At 44.2% G+C, this 22,881-nt stretch overlaps 1 protein-coding gene across 19 annotated transcripts in view; it reads right to left on the bottom strand.

Annotated features, from left to right (window-relative positions):
- Window positions 1-22,881, bottom strand: part of TNS1 (tensin 1) — a 388,444-nt gene that overhangs the window by 53,690 nt on the left and 311,873 nt on the right. For 15 of the 19 annotated variants that reach the window (XM_077320625.1, XM_077320620.1, XM_077320624.1 and 12 more), the window contains 2 exons: window positions 20,816-22,558; window positions 11,347-11,433 (listed from right to left, as the gene is read on the bottom strand). In XM_077320625.1, the coding sequence (XP_077176740.1) occupies window positions 11,347-11,433; window positions 20,816-22,558 (1,830 nt within the window). The remainder of the gene's footprint in view (window positions 1-11,346; window positions 11,434-20,815; window positions 22,559-22,881) is intronic. The other 4 variants (XM_077320629.1, XM_077320627.1, XM_077320630.1 and 1 more) reach the window with 1 other exon arrangement.

The raw sequence follows: 22,881 nt of genomic DNA on the forward strand, positions 1-22,881 counted from the left end.
TCTTCTAAAGGCACCTGCTAACAAGAGGGTGACATCTTGGGAGACATCTATTAAAAGTTTACAAAACTAGTGGGCCTTTTGAGTTGTTTTCAAAAACCCTTGGTTAGGCCACATCTCTCCTTGATTAGTAACAGCGATGCCATTTTCTCAGCTGCAGAAAGCATCGCCTTTCATACAGCTGAGAGAGAGAGAGAAAACAACATAGAGGTTTGGGCTGTACTCCTAAGTGCTCAATGCAGAATCCCACTTATGAAGAGAAAGAAGGAGTTTGAATCCATAGCAACAGAAGTAACCAAAACGCAACATCCGGATAAAAGGAAAATCTATTGATTGAGGAAACACAGACTTCAAGCGGAACACACAACATCCATTAAATAAAGCTGCAACAAATTTCTTCTCAAAAAGGATAAATTCAAATGAGTAGCCGTGTTGGTCTGAAGCAGCACAATAAAATCAGAGTCCAGTAGCATCTTTAAGACCAACAAAGATTTAAGACCAACAAAGATTATTTGTCTGACGAAGGGTGCTTGCACTCGAAAGCTCACGCCTTGAATAAACCTTTGTTGGTCTTAAAGGTGCTACTGGACTCTGATTTTATTGTTTCTCAAAAAGGAGTGAGACTATTTATTACTAGAACGGTCACCTGACCAGTTTTACATTTTTACAAATAATTCCCAGCCATTAAAAGAATCTTAGCCTTAATGATCAAATTTCCAGAGCTGGTGGATAACGAGCGAGAAGCATCAGAATCAGGATCTCTCAGATGTCCATGGAGAGAAACTAGAGTGTTATACCAATCTTAAGACTGTCCAATCCTTCTGCCTTGCAGATACATTTTGAAATTAGGACACTGCCATGTTCATTGATCCACCTCATCTGGTAGACCAAGTTTGTTAGTGTTTTTGCCACAAACTTGGAGGTCAACACAAGCTCTATGCAACTTTAAATTGACCCCTGAAGTAGTCAGCACAACATTAAGTCAAGGCACTGGCTTTCAGTGGGAGGAGATCTTGAAAGAGGGCACAACTAATTGACTGTTTTTGTGGAAGAGAGAGAAAAGCAGGGGGAAAGAATGACTCAAAAAGCTGCAGCCTCAATGAAGAATAAGAAACTCATTTGGAAGCAATGAGGCATGGAAAGGGGTCAATGCCCACTAAAATGAGAACAAAAATCACAACCATCTTGCTAACATGCGCAGGAAAGCTTGAAATGCAGCCATTGCTCTCTGATGCAATACATTCCATTCAACTCCCACGCCAAGACGAGTGGCTGTTGTTACTGTATTGCCCTTGTAGGCACATTTGTGAGAAACCTATTCCGCTCCTCTGGGATTTATATGCTTTGTTTTACCTGCCATTCACAGTGGTGGAGTGGGGAGGAAAAAAGGAAACAGTGTTTCAGAGCCAAGACTAGTGATGCCTCAGATTGGAGATGAGGAGGGCAAGGGAGGATAGGATAGCTGGGTTTAACTCTGTAAAAGGTAGCCATGTTGAAGAGGCCAACTTGCTGACTGCAGCTTTAGAGACAAGGACTAGGAGCCATGGATTCAAATTACAGGAAAGGAGGTTCCACGTAAATATTAGAAAGCATTATTTTTATGGTGAGGGCTGTTCATAGATGGATGGAATACGCTGCCTTGAAGGGTGGTGGAGTCTCCTTATGAGCACCTATCAACAGCATTATAGGCCCCTGGGCAAAGTAGTGCACTGCGGCCCTAGCTACACAACCACTCACAGGAACATAAACATAAATTATCAATAAAATTAAATATAATTATCAGTACCTCCAACAAAATCAGTGTTTAAACATTACAAAACATACTATACAGCAAAGATTAAGCAACACGAATGGTTGGACAATATAACATGAGCCTTGAATTTGAAAGGCAAAAAATTCAACATATAAATGGTACTCAGTTGGTAAATCGTACAGGCAGAGATGGCACAGTGTGAAATTACTATGAATTGTTTGTTACTGTGAACAAATTAATTGTTACTATGAAATTACTATCACTACATACATAAGATTAGTGTAGGGTCTCTATGCTCATGCATACCAGGCATGCCTCCCGCAGGCCAGGAATCACCAACAAGTTTGCACCTACAGACTGAAGGGCTTTGCAGGGGGCATAAGAAAGCAGGCAGTCCCACAGCTATGTGGGGACCAGTTTCTGAATGGACTAAAGGGTCAGTACTGGAACCTTGAGTTTGATCCGGGTGGCAACCGGTAACAAATGCAGCTGCCTCAGCACTGGCTGGATGTGGGCCCTCCAAGATGTTCCTGTGAGGACCCTAAAATCTGCATTCTGCACCAGCTGCAATTTCTGGGTCAAGTATAAGAGAAGGCCTGGGTAGAGCAAGTTGCAGAAATCAATCCTGGAGACTGTTGTGTAGATCACTGTGGCCAAGTGATCGAAGGACAGATAGGGAACTAGTAGCCATCCTTGATGCAGATGGAAAAACGCTGTGAGCTTCTTCAGTGACCTGGGCATCCATCGATAGGGAAGCATCCAGAATCACATCCACATTCCTGGCCATGGGTGAGATGTTAAGTTCTGCCCTGATCTGGTCCCTTCCTACCCAGCCACAGGACCTCCATCTTGGAGGGGTTGAGTTTCAGGTGACTCTACTCCAACCATAAAGCTATGGCTTCCAACATCTGGCAAATGTATCTGGGGGGGGGGGGAGTCTGGGTGGCCATCTATCAGGAGAGAGAGCTGGTGTCATCAGCATATTGGTAACAACCCAGTCTGTAACTTCTGACCAGCTGGGCCAGAGGGTACATATAGATGTTGAGGAGCATGGGGAAGAGGATCCCCCTGTAGAACCCCACAGGGGAGTTGAAAGGAGCACAACAACTCTTGACCCATGATGACCTTTGGTGCCTGAGAAAAGAGATCAGCCACTGAAGGGCTGTACCACGCATTCCAGCACAAGCAAGGCAGCAGGCTAATAACGTGTAGTAGACCACTGATCGCCACCCCCTGGTCTAGGGACCTGGACCGGTACGTAAATCAGTCGGTACCAGTCCACGCTTCTCGTCCTCCTCCCTGGCTGCTGCCTCAGGGGCTGCCCTGCCACTCTGCCACCGGCTCACCTTTGGTGCTCTCCAGCGGCCACCATGGCTGGGGCTCCCCCTTGGTGTGGCACAGCACAGCTGCTGCTAGCAGCGCTCCTCAGTGGGTGGTGGGATGTCAGGGGCGCTGGTGGGAAAGCAAGTGGAGCAGGGGCTCAGACTGTGGTGACATCCCTCAGCAAAAGACTACCCCCCCCCGGGCAGCAGTAAAATTGTCAAGCGTTGACTGGTCCCTGGTGATAAAAAGGTTGGGGACCACTGTAGTAGACCACATCAAACTGGCAGGATCATGGCAATCTGACAAGACTATCCACGAAAAAACGCACTAATGACTCATAGCTCAAAGCCAATTGCATAAAATTTTGGGGCCCTTAACAGAGGCTGGTAAGAGACTGAACTACACTAAACAATTGTGCCCGGCAGGAGCTCACAAATGCAATTTCAGTGGTGAACAATCTCCATTTCACCAACTTCACTGCCATCTCATTTGCCTTCAAAAGAGTGTGATAGGATGTTCTTCCTCCACACTCATTCTAACCGTCTCACTTCCCTCTTCCTTTTCCATAGCTCCATGGTATAACACAGAGCCACAGCGAGGGTGGAGACAGCATCTGGGAGTGTTCTCATTGATGGCAGCAGATAGGCAGGACTGTCAGTTTTCTACAAGCAAGTCACTGGGAGGCATCGTCCCACAAAGCATTCAGGAATCCAATGGGATCTGTAAGACTCAGCAAGTGGGCTAAAAAACCCTGTTATCACTAAGCATTATTAAGCTGAACTTGCATGCAGTCAACTCACTCCCTACCTGAGTGCCCCTCCCTTGGGGTATGCCGCCAACAGGGAGAAAGCACTCTGCCAATGAGGGCCAATGAGTCAGATTGGATGCAAACAGCCAAGAAAAGCCTCTACCCTGTGAATGTTTACTCACGAGTAAGAGCCAATCAGTTCAAATTGCACTCTGCCAATGAGGGCCAATTAGGTCAACTTGTGTGCTCTCTGCCTCCAACTTCCTGCCAGTGTCTGAAATTTGCTGTGAAGAGGAGCTGTCCAACTGTCAGTAAGTTGCCCTTGCCTCCTGGTGTCTTTCAACTTGGAGGACGAGGGGGGGGGGCACTTTCTGATTCATCCTCTGAGCATCATCTGGAGGGGGGACTGTGGGAGGCCTAGAAATGCTGTCCTGGGACCCAGGACAGCCAGGAAAAGCTTCTGCCTTAGTAATGCTTATTCATGAGTAAGTCATGTGAGGTTTACAATTTGCAGTCTGAAAAGGGAGGAATGCCTTGGGGGTAGTCATCACAGGGAAAATAATGCTGATATGGGTGGAACTTGGAAGATATAGACTTTCCCGATTCCATATGGATACCAACTTGGTATTGCGGCAGTCTTTCCAAGACCATCACAACAAAGCAAATTTGAGACCAATGGCATGGAAGATGGAGAAAGTATTGACAAGACACAGAAGCACCATGAGGCCATAGGGACCGGAGACACTGTTTCCCAGTAGAAGAAGAGTTGGCTTTCTTACCCTGATTTTCACTGCCCAAAGGAGTCTAAGAGTGGCTCATAATAGTCTTCCATTCCTCTCCCCACAACAGACACCCTGTGAGGTAGATGATGCTGAGAGAGCTTTGGGAGAAGCTGCTCTGTGAGAACATTTTCTAACAGGACTGTGACTGGCCCAAGATCACCCAGCATGTGGAGGAGCAAGGAATCAAATCCTGCTCACACATTAGAAGCCACTACACCCAGCTGTACAAATTTCCATTACCTTAAAGAGATGTAGCAAGAACACAGGCAGAAGAGGATGGTGTTAAGGTTTTTTTTTTTGACTGTTATGGGATTCTTTTCCTTTAAATATGGACCTTCTGGCCAATGGCTTCTCAGAGCAATCCAAGGAGGGAGATACTCAGGTATATTTCTACATGGAGAAGTGATTGTGTGGTTAAGGTCTGACATCTCAGAAAGGAGGAATGCTTTTGTCTTTTGCATGTTCACTCCGTGTGTGTGGTGTGCATGTAGAGGGGAGTGCAACACATTCCTCCATTCCTATCCCTTTCCTCCAGGGGAACTGATCTCTGCAGTCTGAAGAGAAGCTTTCATTCTATGGTTTCTCCAGGTCCCACCTGGAGGCTGGCACCCCTGAAGAATGTTTCAGGGGTTTCTCAATGGTAAAAATGTTGAGAAAAGCTAACAGAGGCAGTAATTGAGAAACCCTCTGTATGTTCTTTGCCAACCAATATTTTCATGTTGATTGTAACATACAGCTGTATTTTGATCAACTCTGATACTGAACTGAAAAACATACTGACTGAAAGGTTTTCAGTTCTTTAAGCAAATTTTGCTATTAAATTTAATTGAAGGAAGAAACTATGACTGAAACTGCATGCTTTGTTTTCTCAATTTCATGCAAAGAGAGAAGGCATATATAGTCTATAGAAAAGCTCCAAAAGTAACAACTGTGGAGTACCTTTTCATTAGAATTAACAAAACATCAGACAAATTTTAAAAAGAAAAGGAAAGCTGCTATTACAATATTCTGTTGCTCTCTGCCTTACAAGGGACGTCAGAGTTTTGAAAAAACTGATCTAAGTCAGTCGTCCCCAACCCCCGGTCCGGAGACCGGGACCGGTTCGTGGATCAGTCAGTACCGGGCCGCGGCTCCTCCTCGTCCTCCTCCCCGGCTGGTGCCTCGGGGGCTGCCCTGCCAAACTGCCGCTGGCTCACCTTTGGTGCTTTCTGCCGGCCGCCATGGCTGGGGCTCCCCCTTGGTGTGGCACTGTGCAGCTGCTGCTGGCAGCGCCCTCCAGGAGGCAGTGGGAAATCAGGGGCGCCGGCGGAAAAGCAAGTGGAGCAGGGGCTCAGTTAGCGGTGGCGACGTCCCTCAGCAAAAGACTACCCCCCCCGGCCTCTGTAAAATTTTCAAGCATTGACTGGTGATAAAAAGGTTGGGGACCACTGATCTAAGTGATTTCTGGCTTTTTTATTTAAGAACATTTTTAATTTTTTGTTTCTTCATCAAAGAAGTGGTGCATCTTGAATTCAACTTTATACCTATCACTTCATCTAAATAAGTCTACAAAACCATCAGATTGACATTTTTAAAAGCTCTGTGACTTTGGCCTTTGCCATCATGGCCTGAAAAGTTTCCTTATTTTTTGTTAGTTACTTAACATCCAGTTCAATAAACAGCTCTGGGGAACTTGACAGCTTACATTTATTATTCTGTAAGGACGACTGCAAAATTTGGTTAGATTGGATTTCATTATCAAAGCAAAGTTCCAACTCCCTTGAATGGGTCTGTATCTGATTTATTTATTTATTTATTTTTATTTATTTTATTTGTATGCTGCCCTTCCATATGGCTCAGGGCAGTTTACATACAATATCATAGGGGGATACATGGAACAAATCAACATACAACATAGTCAAATACAATAATAACAATCCAACAGTGGTTCTAAACAACACAACTTCAGTGATCCCAACAACAACAATATAACAAGAACAGAAACTTAGCTAAAACCCCTGGAGAGGTCAGACTGGTTCAGGGCATGGAGGGGAAGTCTGAGGGGGACCTGTGGTTGGTCTCAGGCAAGTGCTTGGTGGAGGAGCTCCCTTTTGCAGGCCCTGCAGAACTGGAAGTTTGGGCAGGGCCCTGATCTCTTCAGGGAGCTCGTTTCACCAGGTGGAGGCCAGGATGGAAAAAAGCTCTGGCCCTCGTTGAGGACCGATGTGCTTGTTTGGGTCCAGGGATCATCAGCCAGTTGCCGATGGTGGAGCGTAATGCTCTTTTGGGGATATAGGCGGAAACACGGTCTTTCAGGTACACTGGGCATACATGATGTGGAGTCCAACACACTCTATTATGGTACTTAGAGGTGATTCTCCAATCTCAAAGATGGCCCAGACATAGAGATCCCTTTCTTAGAGCCCAGTGGTGTGCACTCTAGGTTTTCAGAAGTGTTCCAGGAACTTAGAGAAGATCAGAGATCCAAATCCAAGATAACCATTTCTAAGTTCCCATCTTGCTTCTGAGTGCTCAGAAATACCTCTCAAAAACAGCCAAACTACAAGTCTCAGGGTGTTCAGAAATGAGCCAAGTATGCCTGGCTTTTATTTGAAATCTCAGAAGTGCACTCATCTAAACTCTGTTCCATTTTTCTGTGCTAGGTCAGAAATCCCAGAAACAGGTGGCCAGTCCTGGTGTTCTGTTCTGTCAAAGCTCATAAACTTTGATGGAAGCTTTTGAAACAAGTACCTCAAAAGGGAGAGGCAATGAGCCCTGTATGGGACAGAACTATGGAAATCCACATCTGTACTATTTTGTGGGGGGGGAAAGAGGGCAACAAAGAGGCACTGAAGGTAAGCAAGGGTTGGCGGGAGGCCACCAGGGAAGAGTCTGCAAAGGAAGGCAAAGGCAAAACCACCTATGCTTCTCATTTACCTTAAGAAATCCTTGCTGGGGTTGCCATGCCAGTTGCAGCCTGATTTTTTATTTTATATTTCGATTTACAAGCTGCCTCTCTCCTTGTGGTCTCGGGGCGGCTTACACAATGACACATACATAATATTTTGTGATGATTTGATTGGTTCATATAAAAGGTTATTACATTATTGTTTTTTCAGAATCTATCTTACAACTACAAATTAACCATACAGTCGTTCTGAATTATGAATAGCTCCTTTCACTTGAAAGTTTGCATGCTATTATTACCAAAGAAGACATTGTTCTGGCAAAACATGTCCCCCAACCTATTTCGTTCCATTTTGCTGCAAAGAAAAGCAAATCTAATGTGGCATAAGGCTATAAGAGGGTCCAAGGAGTCCAACATCCTATCTGCAAAAGAGGCTGGCAGGACACTTCCTGAAAGTTCACAGAACAGGTCACATCATTCCTTTCTTTCATTGTTTATTGCCTAGGAACTGCCTTGGGACATGAAGGTTCTATTTAGCCAACAGTTATGACTGAGTAATTATATTTTAAATAACTTGACTCTACTCAGATCTCAGCATTTTATATTTTCCATTTATATCTATGCATGTAAACAGGCAATATCTGTAACAAAACCCTCTCTTTTTCTCATTCTGGAAGAGATGCCAAAGCAATATTCCAGCAGCAATTCCTTCTCTCTCAAAGACAATTCAAAGTATTATTATTCACATCAAAATGCGAACATAAGGGCCTCATTCACAAACCCACACATGTCCATGGAGGAAACAGTCCTTCATTAATATAGTTTTATGCCTGGTTGCATATTAATAAGAGTTCGACCCAGAGCAACTAGGTTAGCAACGAGAGCTGTGCTCATCAAAAAATATTTTGGTTAATTTCAGATCCAGATTTGGGGAGTGCATGGCTTTTGTTATCACCAATGTTCTAGATTCTTACTGTTTGGGATTTTTTTTTCAGGATTGGGGAGGGGGGGGGAATGTCCTAGGAATTCAAAACCATTTTAGCAGGAGGGAACAGGAACAGAGGGGCAGAGAGAGGAAGCTGGTCTTACCAGACAGTTATTTAGCAGTAACTCTAAGCCTTTTTTTACTTTCAGAAGGTCGTTGTTTTCTATGGGAAGATCAACCCTATGAAACTGGAGGCTAGGTATTCTCATAAGAAACAAAGGAGCCATTATTTCCTATGGACAAAAGAAAGGTCACATTTACCCATAAGAAATAATGGAATCATTATTTCCTATGGATGTAGACCAACATCCAAGGTCAGCTGTTATCCAGGATCTACAGTTCCTTTCAATTTTCAAGAGACATTGTTTTCTAAAGGATTAGACCTAGGCTTCCAGTCTGGATGCCAGATCTTCTTATGACCTTTTAAATTTTTTTAAAGGGGAGATGCCACCAAACAGATGTTTGACAGACCAGCTTCTTCTCTTTCCATCTTGGCTCACGAGGCCAAAACACTCCTGAGATTCTGGGAGTAAATTTGCTTTACTCCTGAATTTGGGATTGCTTTAGGTCATTTCAGATATCCTCAAGCCAACCATAAACCACTAACACCTGGCTTATTCTCTGTTGAGTTATATTTGAGTGGACACCGCTACTGGCCTCCTGACATTCCCCAAATAAGAGAAACATCACAATTCAATGATTAACTAATTTTTTTAAAACTCTTCCCATTTGAATTTTTTTTAATGATCTTGCCAGAAATAAGATTTTACCCTCCCTGGTAATTTATTAAAGGTAAAGGTAAAGGTATCCCCTGTGCAAGCACCGAGTCATGTCTGACCCTTGGGGTGACGCCCTCCAGCGTTTTCATGGCAGACTCAATATGGGGTGGTTTGCCAGTGCCTTCCCCAGTCATTACCATTTATCCCCCAGCAAGCTGGGTACTCATTTTACCGACCTCGGAAGGATGGAAGGCTGAGTCAACCTTGAGCCGGCTGCTGGGATTGAACTCCCAGCCTCATGGACAAAGCTTTCAGACGGCTGCCTTACCACTCTGCGCCACAAGAGGCTCTTGGTAATTTATTAGGGATCTGATTATTTCCAGGTCAGGCTTAAAATAGTAATAGCTAGGAAGCCACAATTTAATCTGACTTGCACAACTCTGTTGTGTTGGGATGAGATATAGTTCTATTAAGGGCCTGGAAAATAACTTAGTCCCATCTTAAGCACAGGTGTTTCCTTTAAACACTTTGGCCCCAAAGTACTGCAGAAGCAGATATCCCTGTCTATGGCAGTTTTTCTGAAGTGACATCAGAAGATGTAGATATTCCATCTTCTTAATATTTATTATCGGGAACTGTATACTTACACCATAGCCTACCATTCCAAGGTGAGGCCATAGGCTAAAATATCTTGCTGCATTTATTCTGGAGCAATATAAGAGGCAGGTAAAGCTCTAAGGTATTCTTCCTAAGATCTGAGTGGAGGAAATGAGACAGGTGAAAACCGGTCTTCAAGTATTCAAACCTCAGCAAATTTCATGACTAAAGAAATTACATTTTTAGGAAAGCAAGTGGAAAACACAATATATTCTGTTTAGGCAGATGAAACCCATCTTTTCTTTCAGTGACATGCCTTTCTTTATGAAAAGCAGAGATGACACCGATTAGCAATGATTTCAGTAGCAGTCCTAAACATCAGTGGGGAAAAACTGTCACTATGGGAGGCTGACAGTGCAACCTTAAGCACAGGTATACCCCTTTTAAGCCTATTGACTTCAATGGACTTGGCAGGGTATACATTTGCTTAAGACTGCATTGCATGAGACCAATAAAAGAGACTCCCCCTCCCCTAAAAAGCATCCAATTGTTGAATATGAAGTTCCACAGTGAAAACATGCTCCATTGCCATTTTCTTCTCTCCAGAGCTTCTGGCTTCACAAACACAAGTTCCATAAATATCACACAAGGAATGGAACACTGTGAAGCATCTACCCTTTTGAGTTCCATTTGTAGACTCCTTTCTCCAAATCAGCCTGCTGGGTAAAGTCCCAAGAATTTACACAACCTTTTGCTCACTGCCTCTGCTAGCCATGCAGGACCAGGACCCACTGCCCTGATTCCAGACAATGTTGCAAGGCACAGTGGAAAGACTTGCAGTAGAAACCCCCAGTGGTACTTGAAGAATACACACAGCCCCTAAATAAACCTCAGCATGTGGCCAAGCTGTAGAGCAAGTGACCATCCCATTCCTGAACTTTAATACCCTTCTCTTCCACCCCATGCAACGCCCTCCCACCTTGCAATTATGAAGACACTGACACAGCACCAACAATCAAGCGGCAGTGAGTGTGGTGTGCATTGAATTTAAAAGCACCCCTCCCCCCTCTTTTGTGAGTGGTTTTTGGCTACACATCACAAATGAACATCTCACACAGCAAATGGATCCACCAAGCTCGTTAGACACGCTGCAAAGGGAAGGATAGGAAGAGAACCACAAATTACAGTAAAAATTAAAAGCTTTTGGGTTAGAAAGAGGCTGTATTTAGAATCCAATCTTGATAGGCACAAAGTCTGACTCAGATACTTCTGTAAATTCTTCAGAACTTATTCAGTGGGAGAGGGAGCTGTCATAACCTACAATTGCCTGATAAAGTCCCTGCTACTGGGATCAAGCAGAAGTTGAGGTCTCCAAACTTTCTCTTCTCCAAATACCATATTGCATGGATTCTAAAGAGCCTCTCACTGGGTGGAAACAAATCCCATCTCTCTGCACTGGTGTCCATGCCATAGCAAAGTAACCAACAATCATGCAGGAAAGTCAAAGCAGACAGGAGCAAAAAGAAGGAAAAGGAAAAGCAGCAACAGAACAAACCAGAAAAGGAGAAGGATCGTTGTCGGTGAAGAGGAGGATGGGGGCTTTTCATGCTCTTCCGGATGTCCCGGAGTTTTGCGTTGTACTCTGATAAGGGGAGACGGGATAGGTACAGGAGAAGGTCAACCAATGATGAAACAAAATCCATCACAAAGAGTGAGAGAGAGAAGAGTCATAGGCAGGATAAACATCACAACAGACAAAAGAAAAAGAAGGGAGGGAAAACATAAGAAAAAATATTAGTTGAAATTTATCTCGGTCTACAGACACTGTGGTAAGGATGTGCAAAAATCATAACAGTGAGAAAACCAGAGAAACAATTTAGCAGCTCCTTCAAATGATACCCTGCATGAAACGATAGCCTCAGAAACTTATTTCTGAGGTAAAAATGTCATGGTGTCTGACTTTCTGTGGCTTCAGGAGAAGCTAGGCATTAACGTGACATAACTGATCATCATTATCAACTCTATATTGCATTTCTGAAACTTCAGGATGGAAGTTTTGGTCACCAACTAACTCTCCAACATCTAACTCTCAAACTAAAAGTTTGTTGACTGTAGAAGATGGATATTAGAAGAGTGAGAGTCATGGGTCCAAATTTTTGAAACAGTCAATGAATATAATTGGGCATGGAATCAATTTATCACTACACCCAAGGTGAAATTTTGTCCCACAGTGAAAGGGGGTGCATAAATTCACTGCAGCCAGGAGGATGAACACGTGAAGCTGCCTTACAATGAATCAGATCCTTTCTCCATCAAAGTCAGACTGGCAGCAGCTCTCCAGGTTCTCAGGCTGAGGTCTTTCATATCACCCCCCACCTGATCCTTTTAACTGGAGATGCTGGGGATTGAACCTGGGACCTTCTGCATGCCAAGTAGATGCTCTGCCAGCGAGGCACAGCTCCTCCTCTCTTGAAAAAGAAATGACATAAGGAGATGTCATAGGCATCTATTACATTTACTGCTGCGTTTCTCACTACAAAAATCCCATTACCTATTAAAGGAATGCAAATTTTTCTGTATTCCTTGTCATTTTTTCTTTTCTTTTTGCACTCTTACTTCAAGGAACTTACAGCAATTAAATTTCAATACAAAATGAAAAATGGGCACATAAATGTACATACTTGGTTTCATCATTCCTGTTCTAATCTCACAACAATCCTGCCAGACAGGTGACTGGACTCTCCTCAGTCCTAGTCCAGAGTTCTGCCACACCGTACTGGCTGCCTTGTTCTGGCCAAACCTCTTTGTGGGCCGCTTGGGAAGAGGAGCATGTTGAAACCCCCTTCCATGAATAAGGCAGACTTGAGCACAACTGTGCTGCAGGGTGGGGTAGGGTGGGTTGGAAGAGGTTAATTTGTTCCATTTTTAAATTGCATTTTTTTCTCTTGTGAAGCACCCTGAGCTGGCTGGCCAGAGGGTTAAAAGGTAGAAGAAGAAGAAGAAGAAGAGTTGGTTCTTATATGCCGCTTTTCCCTACCCGAAGGAGGCTCAAAGCGGCTTACAGTCGCCTTCCCATTCCTCTCCCCACAACAGACACCCTGTGGGGTGGGTGAGGCTGAGAGAGCGCTGATATCACTGCCCGGTCAGAACAGTTTTATCAGTGCCATGGCGAGCCCAAGGTCACCTAGCTGGTTGCATGTGGGGGAGCGCAGAATCGAACCCGGCATGCCAGATTAGAAGTCTGCACTCCTAACCACTACACCAAACTAGCTCTCTCCCCTGTGTAAAGGTATCCCCTGTGCAAGCACCGAGTCATGTCTGACCCTTGGGGTGACGCCCTCCAGCGTTTTCATGGCAGACTCAATACGGGGTGGTTTGCCAGTGCCTTCCCCAGTCATGACCGTTTACCCCCCAGCAAGCTGGGTACTCATTTTACCCACCTCAGAAGGATGGAAGGCTGAGTCAACCTTGAGCCGGCTGCTGGGATTGAACTCCCAGCCTTATGGGCAAAGCTTTCAGACGGCTGCCTTACCACTCTGCGCCACAAGAGGCTCTTCCGGCCAGAGGGTTAGAAAGCCTAATAATAAATAAATAATGCATACATAATGTGAGCATCACGTATATGTTTTAATTAGCCACTATGTACAAGTGTATGTTTTATGGGGCAAGATAATGCGATTATTATTTTTATTTCATAGTTCCCAGAGTAAGAGCTTAGACTTGAAGGGCCTAGGATTTGAGATGTTTAAATTATATTTTTGCAGGATAACTTTAAAGTAAGGTTTGGGGCAGTGACCTTTTCTTTATTTCACTGTAAGCTAGAAAGCTCAAGAAAATAAACACTGGATGGAGGTGTGTGTAGGGAATAATGTGCAAACAATAAAAAGCTTACAAGCTTGCAAGCAACGTCAGGGACTGCACAGCTTTACCTTCCTGGGGCTTCTAAGCATCCCTGGGCTTGCTCATACTTCCATGGAATCATACAAATCACTCATCGGGAACATTTGCTTAGCTATATGAAAACTACGACAACTGACATTAACAGGAGCCTAAAATAAAATTTACACAATCAGCACATTCTGTACATGTTCAAAATCTCTATTTATACTACAAGACAATTAAGAACTCAGAATAAAAGGTGATCTGTTTTTAGTGCTTTATCATGGTGCCTATAACTGGCAATCCAAACTTGAAATGGGGGCGCTCACTATAATTCATGTAGCCTTTTACACATCAAATCTGGATTCAGGATGGACACTGATCAGCTATAGTCAACCATGGCTCTTTGGTGATTTTAGAGAACCTCAGACAGCTGGGCTCTCTCCTACAGAGGACCCATCTAGAAATAGAAGATATATACAGAGGTAACAGCCTTGTTATACATCAGTGCTTTGCTGCTTATATAGGAATTCCAGTGGGTTGGTACCAGAGGATGTGGCAGTCATGTAGTGACTTATGCAGGCATTTCTGACTCCGTGGAGTCACGTTAATTGCCATAAGGCTCCAGTTTCAGGCCCAGGGGTCTCTTGAGCCAGGCACAATTTGCTGTACGGGGTGATTAGCTTTCTCAGGGAAGTGAATGTTCCTAAAATCCTTTTGCCTTAATCATTACAGTGCTGTCCCCACCCTGCTGTATAGGAAATCAGAGTTCTCATGGCAGTGAGAACCAGTGAGGATGATGATCTGTGAGATTCCACACATACTCCCCCTGGAACAAACAAGCAATTTATAGTAGCATGCATTGTAAATAACACGCTGGCCTCTACTCCCTTCCAGGCAGCGGGGGAAGTTTCTTTCCCTCCACTCACCTTCTCATCATCCTCTGGCAGTTGCTAGGCTTCTTGTTTTACAGCATGCATTGTGATAGCAGAACACGTAGTACTAACTGGGAATCCAGCATGCTCACTTGTGCTTCTGCATCTGGACCAACTATTTTTCTCCTGGGATTCAGGACACAACATTCCCGGGGATTCCTGGCCCACAAATATCCCAGATAGGGGACCCCTATCGCAACTTTGCATAGCTGTCATATTCCTCCATTACAGGCACTGTTGACTTTAAAAAAGCCCACTGTGTGTGTACATGCATGAAGTCTGCAGATTAGGTCAGCAGACTACAGAACTAATGACAGGACGTAAGTGGTCTGCCTACCCTACCCCTTTTCCATTTTTGCTTTATAAAGACTCCAGTTCTGCATCTGGCAAGCAGTCCAATCGTAATAAAAGTTACACTTCTCTAAATCCATTGACTTGGGAGGGTGTTATCTCTGCTTAAATGCCACTGAAGTCAACAGATGTCACCCTATGTTCTACAGGAATGGCACGCATGATTCATCTTCTCTAGTTTCTAGTTTTTTTTGTAGCACACTGGTTTTCTGGCACAAGCTGCTGTTTTAGTTTGCATGGGCTTGGCCATGGTAGTAGTGCTGGGAGTTAAACAAAATTACCTAATCTGGTCACCTTTATCCATAAGATTTATACAGGAATGTTAAAAAAATCATTTCGAATTATGAGAAACTTTCTTGACAGCCAATCTCATTCTGTCACTCTGACGTCTACCCATAATTCAACAGCCCCTGGAACTTTCTTCTCTATATCTCTTCAACTATGATCCTCTTGTTTGTTTGCATTTGTATGGTCTGCTGGTCATACTCATGCTGTGTTAGGCCAAACCACAGGGCAAACCTGAAGAATGTATGCTGGCAGAGCAGCCCTAGGCACAGTCACACCCTTCTTAGTCTGCTGAAGTCAACAGACTTAGAAGGATACTACTCTAGTTAAGACTGCACTATACAGGTCTAACATGCATTCTTGTGTCTTGAAAGTCCTGGATGGTACACAGCATTATGCTGGTATAATTGACAAATAGAGGAGAGACACTAGCACAGTTTTGTCCAGGGCAGTAATATTTTGTCTAAATGATACCAAGTAGAAGACAGAAGAGAATATTGTGAGTCCTTTTCTCCATAGCTTTTTAACCCGATGGTAACCGCAAGACCCTTCTGACCTGCTCTTTGGAATCTTTTATGTACAGAGATCTACTATCACGTGCCTTTTACTGGGAAAGTGGCTCAACTCCTGCTTCAAGGTCTACCCTGTGTGCATGCTTGAAAGCATGCATGTAAAAATGTGTGTAGGTACATTGTAGATGCAGAGACATATGGTGATTACCTATGTTTTATGGGTATAATGCATGCAGATATAAGAGGTAAGAGAGGAGTGTAGAATATGAAAGTGCTTGTAGGGTTTGGATGTATGTGTACATGTAAGTGAGCAAAGTATGTATGAGTATCTATGGGCACTGGAGAATCAATAGAATTGTGTCTATATTTATGTGGGAAAGTATGCCTTTATAGTAGGCAAGGTAGAGTGTTTGGGGGGACACCTGGCTGCAATGGGTTAGTTAAATCCCCTGGGCCAGATGGAATATACCTGAGAGTGTTCAATAAACTTTCTGGAGAGCTTGTGGAACATTTGTCTCTAATCTTTAGGATCTCATTGAGGACTGGAGATATGCCAGAAGACCAGAAGAGAGCGAATGTTATCCCAATCTTCAAAAAAAGGGAGGAAAAATTATCCAAGAAACTACAGGACAGTGAGTCTGACCTCAGTTGCAGGTAGGATTGGGCACTTCAGTGCTCGAAGTGGCTGTTCGCTCCCGCTGCAGCCAGCGCTGCGCTGCGGGGGGGAGGGGAGGCACGGGCATCAACACACTAGTGGGCGCAAATATGCAGGTGCGGAGCTCCGTGCCTACATGTGTGCTCCCGCTGGTGCGCTGATGCCTGCCCCCCCCCCCCCGCGCGGCACGGCGCTTGCTGTGGCGGGAGCGAACAGCCTCTTCGGGAGCTGAAGCACCCAACCCTAGTTGCAGGAAAGATAATGGAGCAGATTTTAATGGCGGCAATCTGCAAACATCTGAACGACAATTTGTTGATCTGGGGGAGTCAGCAGGATTGGTTTCCAACAGTTGCTGTCAGATAAACCTGCTTTCCTTTTTTGATTGACAGACAAGCTTACAAGATTGTGGAAATTCAGTTGTTGTTTACCTGGATTTCATTAAGGCTTCTGACAAGTTTCCCCTGATGTTCTGATGGCTAAACTAGAGGACTGCACACTGGATTTTCAGATAGTTAGGTGGATAGAGAACTAGTTAGAAAACCACACCCAAGGAGTAGTTGTCAATGGTATTTCATCGGATTGGAGGGAGCTGAGCAATGGGGTGCTACAGGGCTTGACAACTCCAGTACTTTTCAATATTTTGATCAATGATCGGGATGAGGGAGTGAAGGGAATCCTCATTAAATCTGCAGATGGCACCAAATTCGGAGGAGTAACCATCACCCCAGAAGATATAGAGTTCAATGAGATCTGAACATGCTGGAAAAGTGGGCAAATGAGAACAAGATGCAGTTCAATAAGGAGAAGTGCAGAGGGTGTCGAGGAGAGTGATGAAGATGATCAAAGGCTAGGGGACCAAGCCTTATGAGGAAAAGCTGAGAAACTTGGGAATGTTTAGCCTGGAGAAGAGGAGGTTGAAAGGGGGCATGACTGCTGTCTTTAAGTATTTAAAAAGTTGTCACTTAGAGATGGGCAGGGCGTGGTTACTGTTGGCAGAAGATAGGACCTGCAGTAATGGGTTTAAATTGCATGTAGAATGGTACCAGCTTGATATCAGGGGGAGAAGATTCACAACCGGAGTCATTCAGCAGTGGAATTGGCTGCCTAAGGAAGTGGTGAGCTCTCCCTCACTGGCAGTCTTTAAGCAGCAACTGGACAGATCCTTACCCTGGATGCTTTAGGCTGATCCTTTTTTGAGCAGGGGGCCCGACTAGATAGCCACTATGGCCCCTTCCAACTCTATGATTTTGTGATATTATTAGCTAGAATGGAACTGTATTCAAATGCATGTACTTAAGTTCAGCTCCATTTTGAGCAAAACATTATACATCTATAAATATGAAAAATATAAATGTGTACAATAGGGATACCGTGCTTCTGAGAAATCTCACAATATGAACGTTCTTTGATGTACCTGCCATTGGATTCATGCCTCTAAACATGATCAGGAGAATTACAAGTCTCTCTTTTACCATTTGTTTGGTCTACTATTAACTAAGGCCGTGACCTCCAGAAACACCTGAAACATGACTACCCTTTGCTCAGAGCAAGTGCTGTATCTATGACAGCTGCAAGGATTTTGTAATTTCCTTGCTCCCAGCTATGGCTACATGTGCCAGTGTTATCCCTCTGACTGCCTTCTCCCTCTGTCTCTTTGAAAACTATACAACTATCAGAACTTGCTTGAGTATATTTTCTGAAGCTAAGTTCTGCTTTCAAGATCCATTTGAAAGACATAGCAACTAGCAAACCAAACCAAACCAAACCCAACCCTCACTATATAATCCTGAAAGACTACCAGCTTTTAAAAGTGTCAGATATACATTTATCTGATTAAATGTACATTTGTTACCACCCGCATATAAAAACCTGCAAAGGGGGGGGGGATCCTACTAATCAGTGCAGTGCACAACTAGTTTCCTCACAACCACACAGGATTGGCTTCTCCTAAACTTACAGTCAGGGGAGTAAAGAGTACATCTAAACAAGATATAGTGAATGTGCTTCTTCCATGGGTTCAGTATCCAATGAATATCCAGACACATTTAAGTGTCACAGTGCCTAACAGGGCAATCTAAGTTACACCCCTCTAAGCCCATTGTCTTCAATGGACTTTGAAGAGTGTAATTCTGTTTATACTTGTACTTCTTCCAGAACCTAGGCATTTCCCCCTCTGCCTAATATCTATAGCCTAAGAGCTATGGCAGAAGGAGATCAGCAGTTGAGCCTGGCACTGCTGGCTGGAATAGATCCAGGCCGTTCTGAGGAGCTCTGCAATTAAAAATGTTTGTGTAATTACCAGTCCCCCAGTGGCTGAGGCCAAGGCCACATTCCAGATGCATTCATCATTACGTGTCTTTAGCTAGCTGTATGCCTTTACTGAGTACATTGTTCCCAAAGATTGATAATTTTGAAAAGTGTGCTCTTTCTCCCTCTACAAAGTGCGCCTTGGCAACCCCTGATTATGATGTGACCTATAGGAAGCATACTGATATGAATTCAGTTGGGAATGGCCCTGTTTTACAAACAGTATTTTAGTGCCCATGATAAAGGACATCAGCAGATCTTTGAAGGGCTCAAAAGTAAGGTTTTTAAATATATTCTATACAGGTATTCACTATACGTCATGGATTCTGCCTCCACTTTGATTCCTCTAATCTATTTCTTAAAATGGCCAGGTAGTAGCCCTCAGAGGTGAATCTATACCTATTTGAAGGTTCAGATATCTAAGAAGTGGTCATAAAGCCATGCTTTGTTGCCCCACCTATGTCTTACCAAATTCCACCAGTTCCACCTATTCTCATGATGCCTCCTGCCCCCAACTGGGTTCATATTAAAATGCTCTGCATTCTACGAAAGCCAAAAGCACTCAGAGAAGCATAAATTGTACAATTTGCATATATTTAAGCAAATGTGCATAATTTATTCTAAGTGATTTCCAGTTTCCATGGTGAGAGAGCAAGTGCTGCCTAAGACTGTACTGACCTTCAGAGAAGACTTGAAAGCACCCAGGACTGTGTAATGTTGTACTCTGTGGGTGTGGTGGACATTTCCTTCCTGACTCAATGTAGAGCAGTAAACATACTAAAGACACTTATGCTGCTCTCTCAATGAGCATAAAATCAAGTTGAAGCATGGTCTTGTTGAAAAGAGTCTTTCAGGCAGTTCTTGAACTCCAGTACCATGATCTCCTTTGCATGACATGCCTTAATGCCAAATACTTGTAATTACAAATCAGAGACAATACTTTCACCTAGTTTAAGCATGCAGGTCTGGCAAAAGGAGTCACATCAAGTTCAGTGGAGATATAGCAAGAGGGATGCTTGTATAAGCATCTTAATCTAGAAAAGTATGCCAAATTGTTTCAGACCAGCAGAAGCTCCCTTTGTTGGAGAGCTTCTGCTGGATAGATGGGTGCTACAAAACTCACAGTCATAAAGCATTTCTGGTACGCCTGGAAAGAACTAGGAAATAATGTATTCCTGATTATGGGAGAGAAGCAGGCTTACACTCCTGTCACGAAATGGGAGACAAAAGTAGCACAAGGCATTGGAAAGAAGAAGGACTGCAATTCATATTACCATGGCACTATGGAATTCTTTGTATTGGATATATGAAACTCTTCCCAAAAGTTAACTATCACTAGCATATACCATAAATTTAAACAACTGCAAGTATTTGAAAACACATTAGGTTCTTACATATATTCTGAGTGTGTTTGGAAGAGTAATTCTGAAACTCCTTTATTCTCTGACCACCATGACTTTGGCTGTTCTAGCAGACATTCTGCTCCATCAATCAATTTCCTTTTCTATCATTTTGTAAAGCTTTACCAGGTCATTTTCTTTTCTGGGATCTGATGTTTATCTTATCTGTCTAACAGATTCAGGTGATAGCCATGGTGGTCTGAAGCAGCAGAACAAAGTTTGAGTCCAGGGGCACCTTTAAGGCCAACAAAGTTTTATTCGGTGCGAGCTTTCATGAAGAAGTGTGCCTGCACATGAAAGCTTATATCTTAAATAAAACTTTGTTGGTCTTAAAGATGCCACTGGGCTCAAACTTTGTTATCTGTCTAATATATATTTTATGGTCAAGTGCCATGGACTTGTAGATGACAGAATCTTGCTGACTTGTCAGGGAGGGCGGTATAAAAATCGAATCAATAAATATCAACAATGGCTGCAGTGGAAATCTGAGCATATTTGAAGACAAGCTGTTGTGGGTACAAAGTAAGCATTCGTATTCTTTACCCTGATGAGTGTGGTACCCTATCCTACCACTGGAAATTTCTAGTTTATTCACTAAGCAAGGGTAATAAAATCAGGTAGGATTAGGTCAAAAAAAGCATTTGAGCTCTAGTGATAGAGATCCAATACTCATGAAGAAATAGAAATTAAAGATTCCTACCTGCTACTCTATGGGCCACCAGCCCTTCAAGGTGCAAAGGCTCTTCCTCTGGGGGTTGAGAAAGCTCTTCGTTATCTTCGGCATCCTTTAATGGTATCTGGGCTTCCACCATTGTTGGGGATACAGGTGATGTAAGCAGGGGATGTTGCCCTTCTACAGGTTTGCATGCCATCACCTGAGGTCTAGGAGATGTAGGAGGGCTTCCTGAAGCTTGACCATAACTCCCTGCTTGTGTTACACTTGGCTGTTGGTTCTGATAGCTATAGGGCAAGTAGGCCTCCCTGTAATCCTGTGCTGGGTACTCTGGCTCTCTGGGAGTTTGGAGTAACAGTCTTCTTGGATGAGCTTTAGGTACAGCTTCAGGCAGCTGGGTCACACTGGTACCAGTAGAGATGTTTGTAGGGCTTCCTGGAATGGGTCCAAAAGCATTGGTAGACCTTGGCTGCAGCACTTGAGGACCAGTCACAGGCTGAGCAGACATCGAGAGAGCCATTGGGCATGGCCTATCATTTCTAGAGGCCACTGGAACACTCTGAGATTTTTGCATCATAGAGACTGTGGGATCCAGGTCAAGCATAAGCATGTTGAGGGCCTCAATTGACTGCTCTATTTCCTTCTGGGATGCCACCCTGGGGAATTCAGGGATGCTGATGCTTTGGGAGGGTGCTATTTGCGAGGGGCTAGGCTGAGGACTTGCACTGGAGATGCTGGGGCTTAGGCTTTCTAGAGTACCATCTTGTGGACGGGATGGTGGCCGGCTTCCACTTTGCTGTTGCCATGAGTTCAATCCCCTCTGCACAGCTTCTCGACTACTCATGCTCCGTGCAGGTGCTTGAGGAAGCTGAGGTGTCTCAGCAGTAGCTGTGGGGAAGGTTTGGGAGCGATATATGCCATTTGGGTCATAGCCATAGGAATACTGGTGGGTAGAAGCTATTGGCTGGGGTTGCAGCCAGCCAGGAGTGGGAAAACCATGCTGATAATAGTCTGCCAAGTTTTCCTGAGTAGACACTGAAGGTCGAATGTGGCCATATGGATCCTGGGGGTGACGCCCCATCATGCTCCGCAAGGTGTTCTGGTTATTGTAGGGGTAGCCACCATTGATAACTGTCTCTGAATCATGCAGCTTGTCTATACCATTAAAATTAGATGAACCATTAGGTAAAGAGGAGAGGCTCTCCATCCGGGGGGCCTCATGGTAGCCCATGTCACTAGTGTTGGTGGTGCCATCAAAAGATGAGAGGGTGCCTAGACTACCAACACTGTGCCCATCCTGGTTGGGCAACTCATCATCCAAAATATCCGTTTCCCTCTCAGCTACCAAGTTGGCAGCTTCCCCATTAACATGCACCTGTGCAGGTACAACATGGCGTCCAGATACAGTGGAGGTCATTACTGCTCCTCCGCTGGGGTTGTGCTCGTGCGTGGGAGCTCCGTTTTCCAAACCAAAGCCACTCAGCAAGCTCTCAAGCTCTCGCTTCTCCTCAGGGGTCAGTACAGGATTGTTTCCTCCACTGCTGCTGGGGACTGCAGGTACAGCCTGTTCATCAGTCTTGTCAGTCTTGGTGGAAGCAGTGGAGTTGCCCGAATCACTGCTAATGGAGAGTGTATGTTCAATGTGATTAGGAGCTGCTGAGAGTGCAATGCGATTGGTGTTGACAGCACCAGTGCTACCATGGAGTGAGTCTTTCTTCTTCACTTTAGCATAGAGGCTCCCGTCCAGAGGCCCTTGGGTGTGCCCAACCTCTGTATGGAAGAGGAGAGAGAAGGAAAACAGGAAAATCAATACTTATCCTGCGATACTATAAAAGCTAAAAGCTCCCATTAAGGCACAAATGATCCCTGGGATGTTTATTTACATTTAGCTATGATGGGAAGGGACACTGTGACTCTGCCAAGCAGCTGCCAAGCACTATCATTCCATGTGCCCTTCAGGCCATTGCAGACAAGAGACGCCAGCGTGTCTCTCTGAGGGTTTCACAGGACCTGGTGAAAGCCAGGGAAGTGGCAATGGCTACTGAAGCAAAACAAATTTATCAGCTATTTTCTTTTTATTGTGATGAGAACCA

This window comes from Paroedura picta, chromosome 2 (genome assembly GCF_049243985.1).
Source record: "Paroedura picta isolate Pp20150507F chromosome 2, Ppicta_v3.0, whole genome shotgun sequence".
Lineage (NCBI taxonomy): Eukaryota > Metazoa > Chordata > Lepidosauria > Squamata > Gekkonidae > Paroedura > Paroedura picta.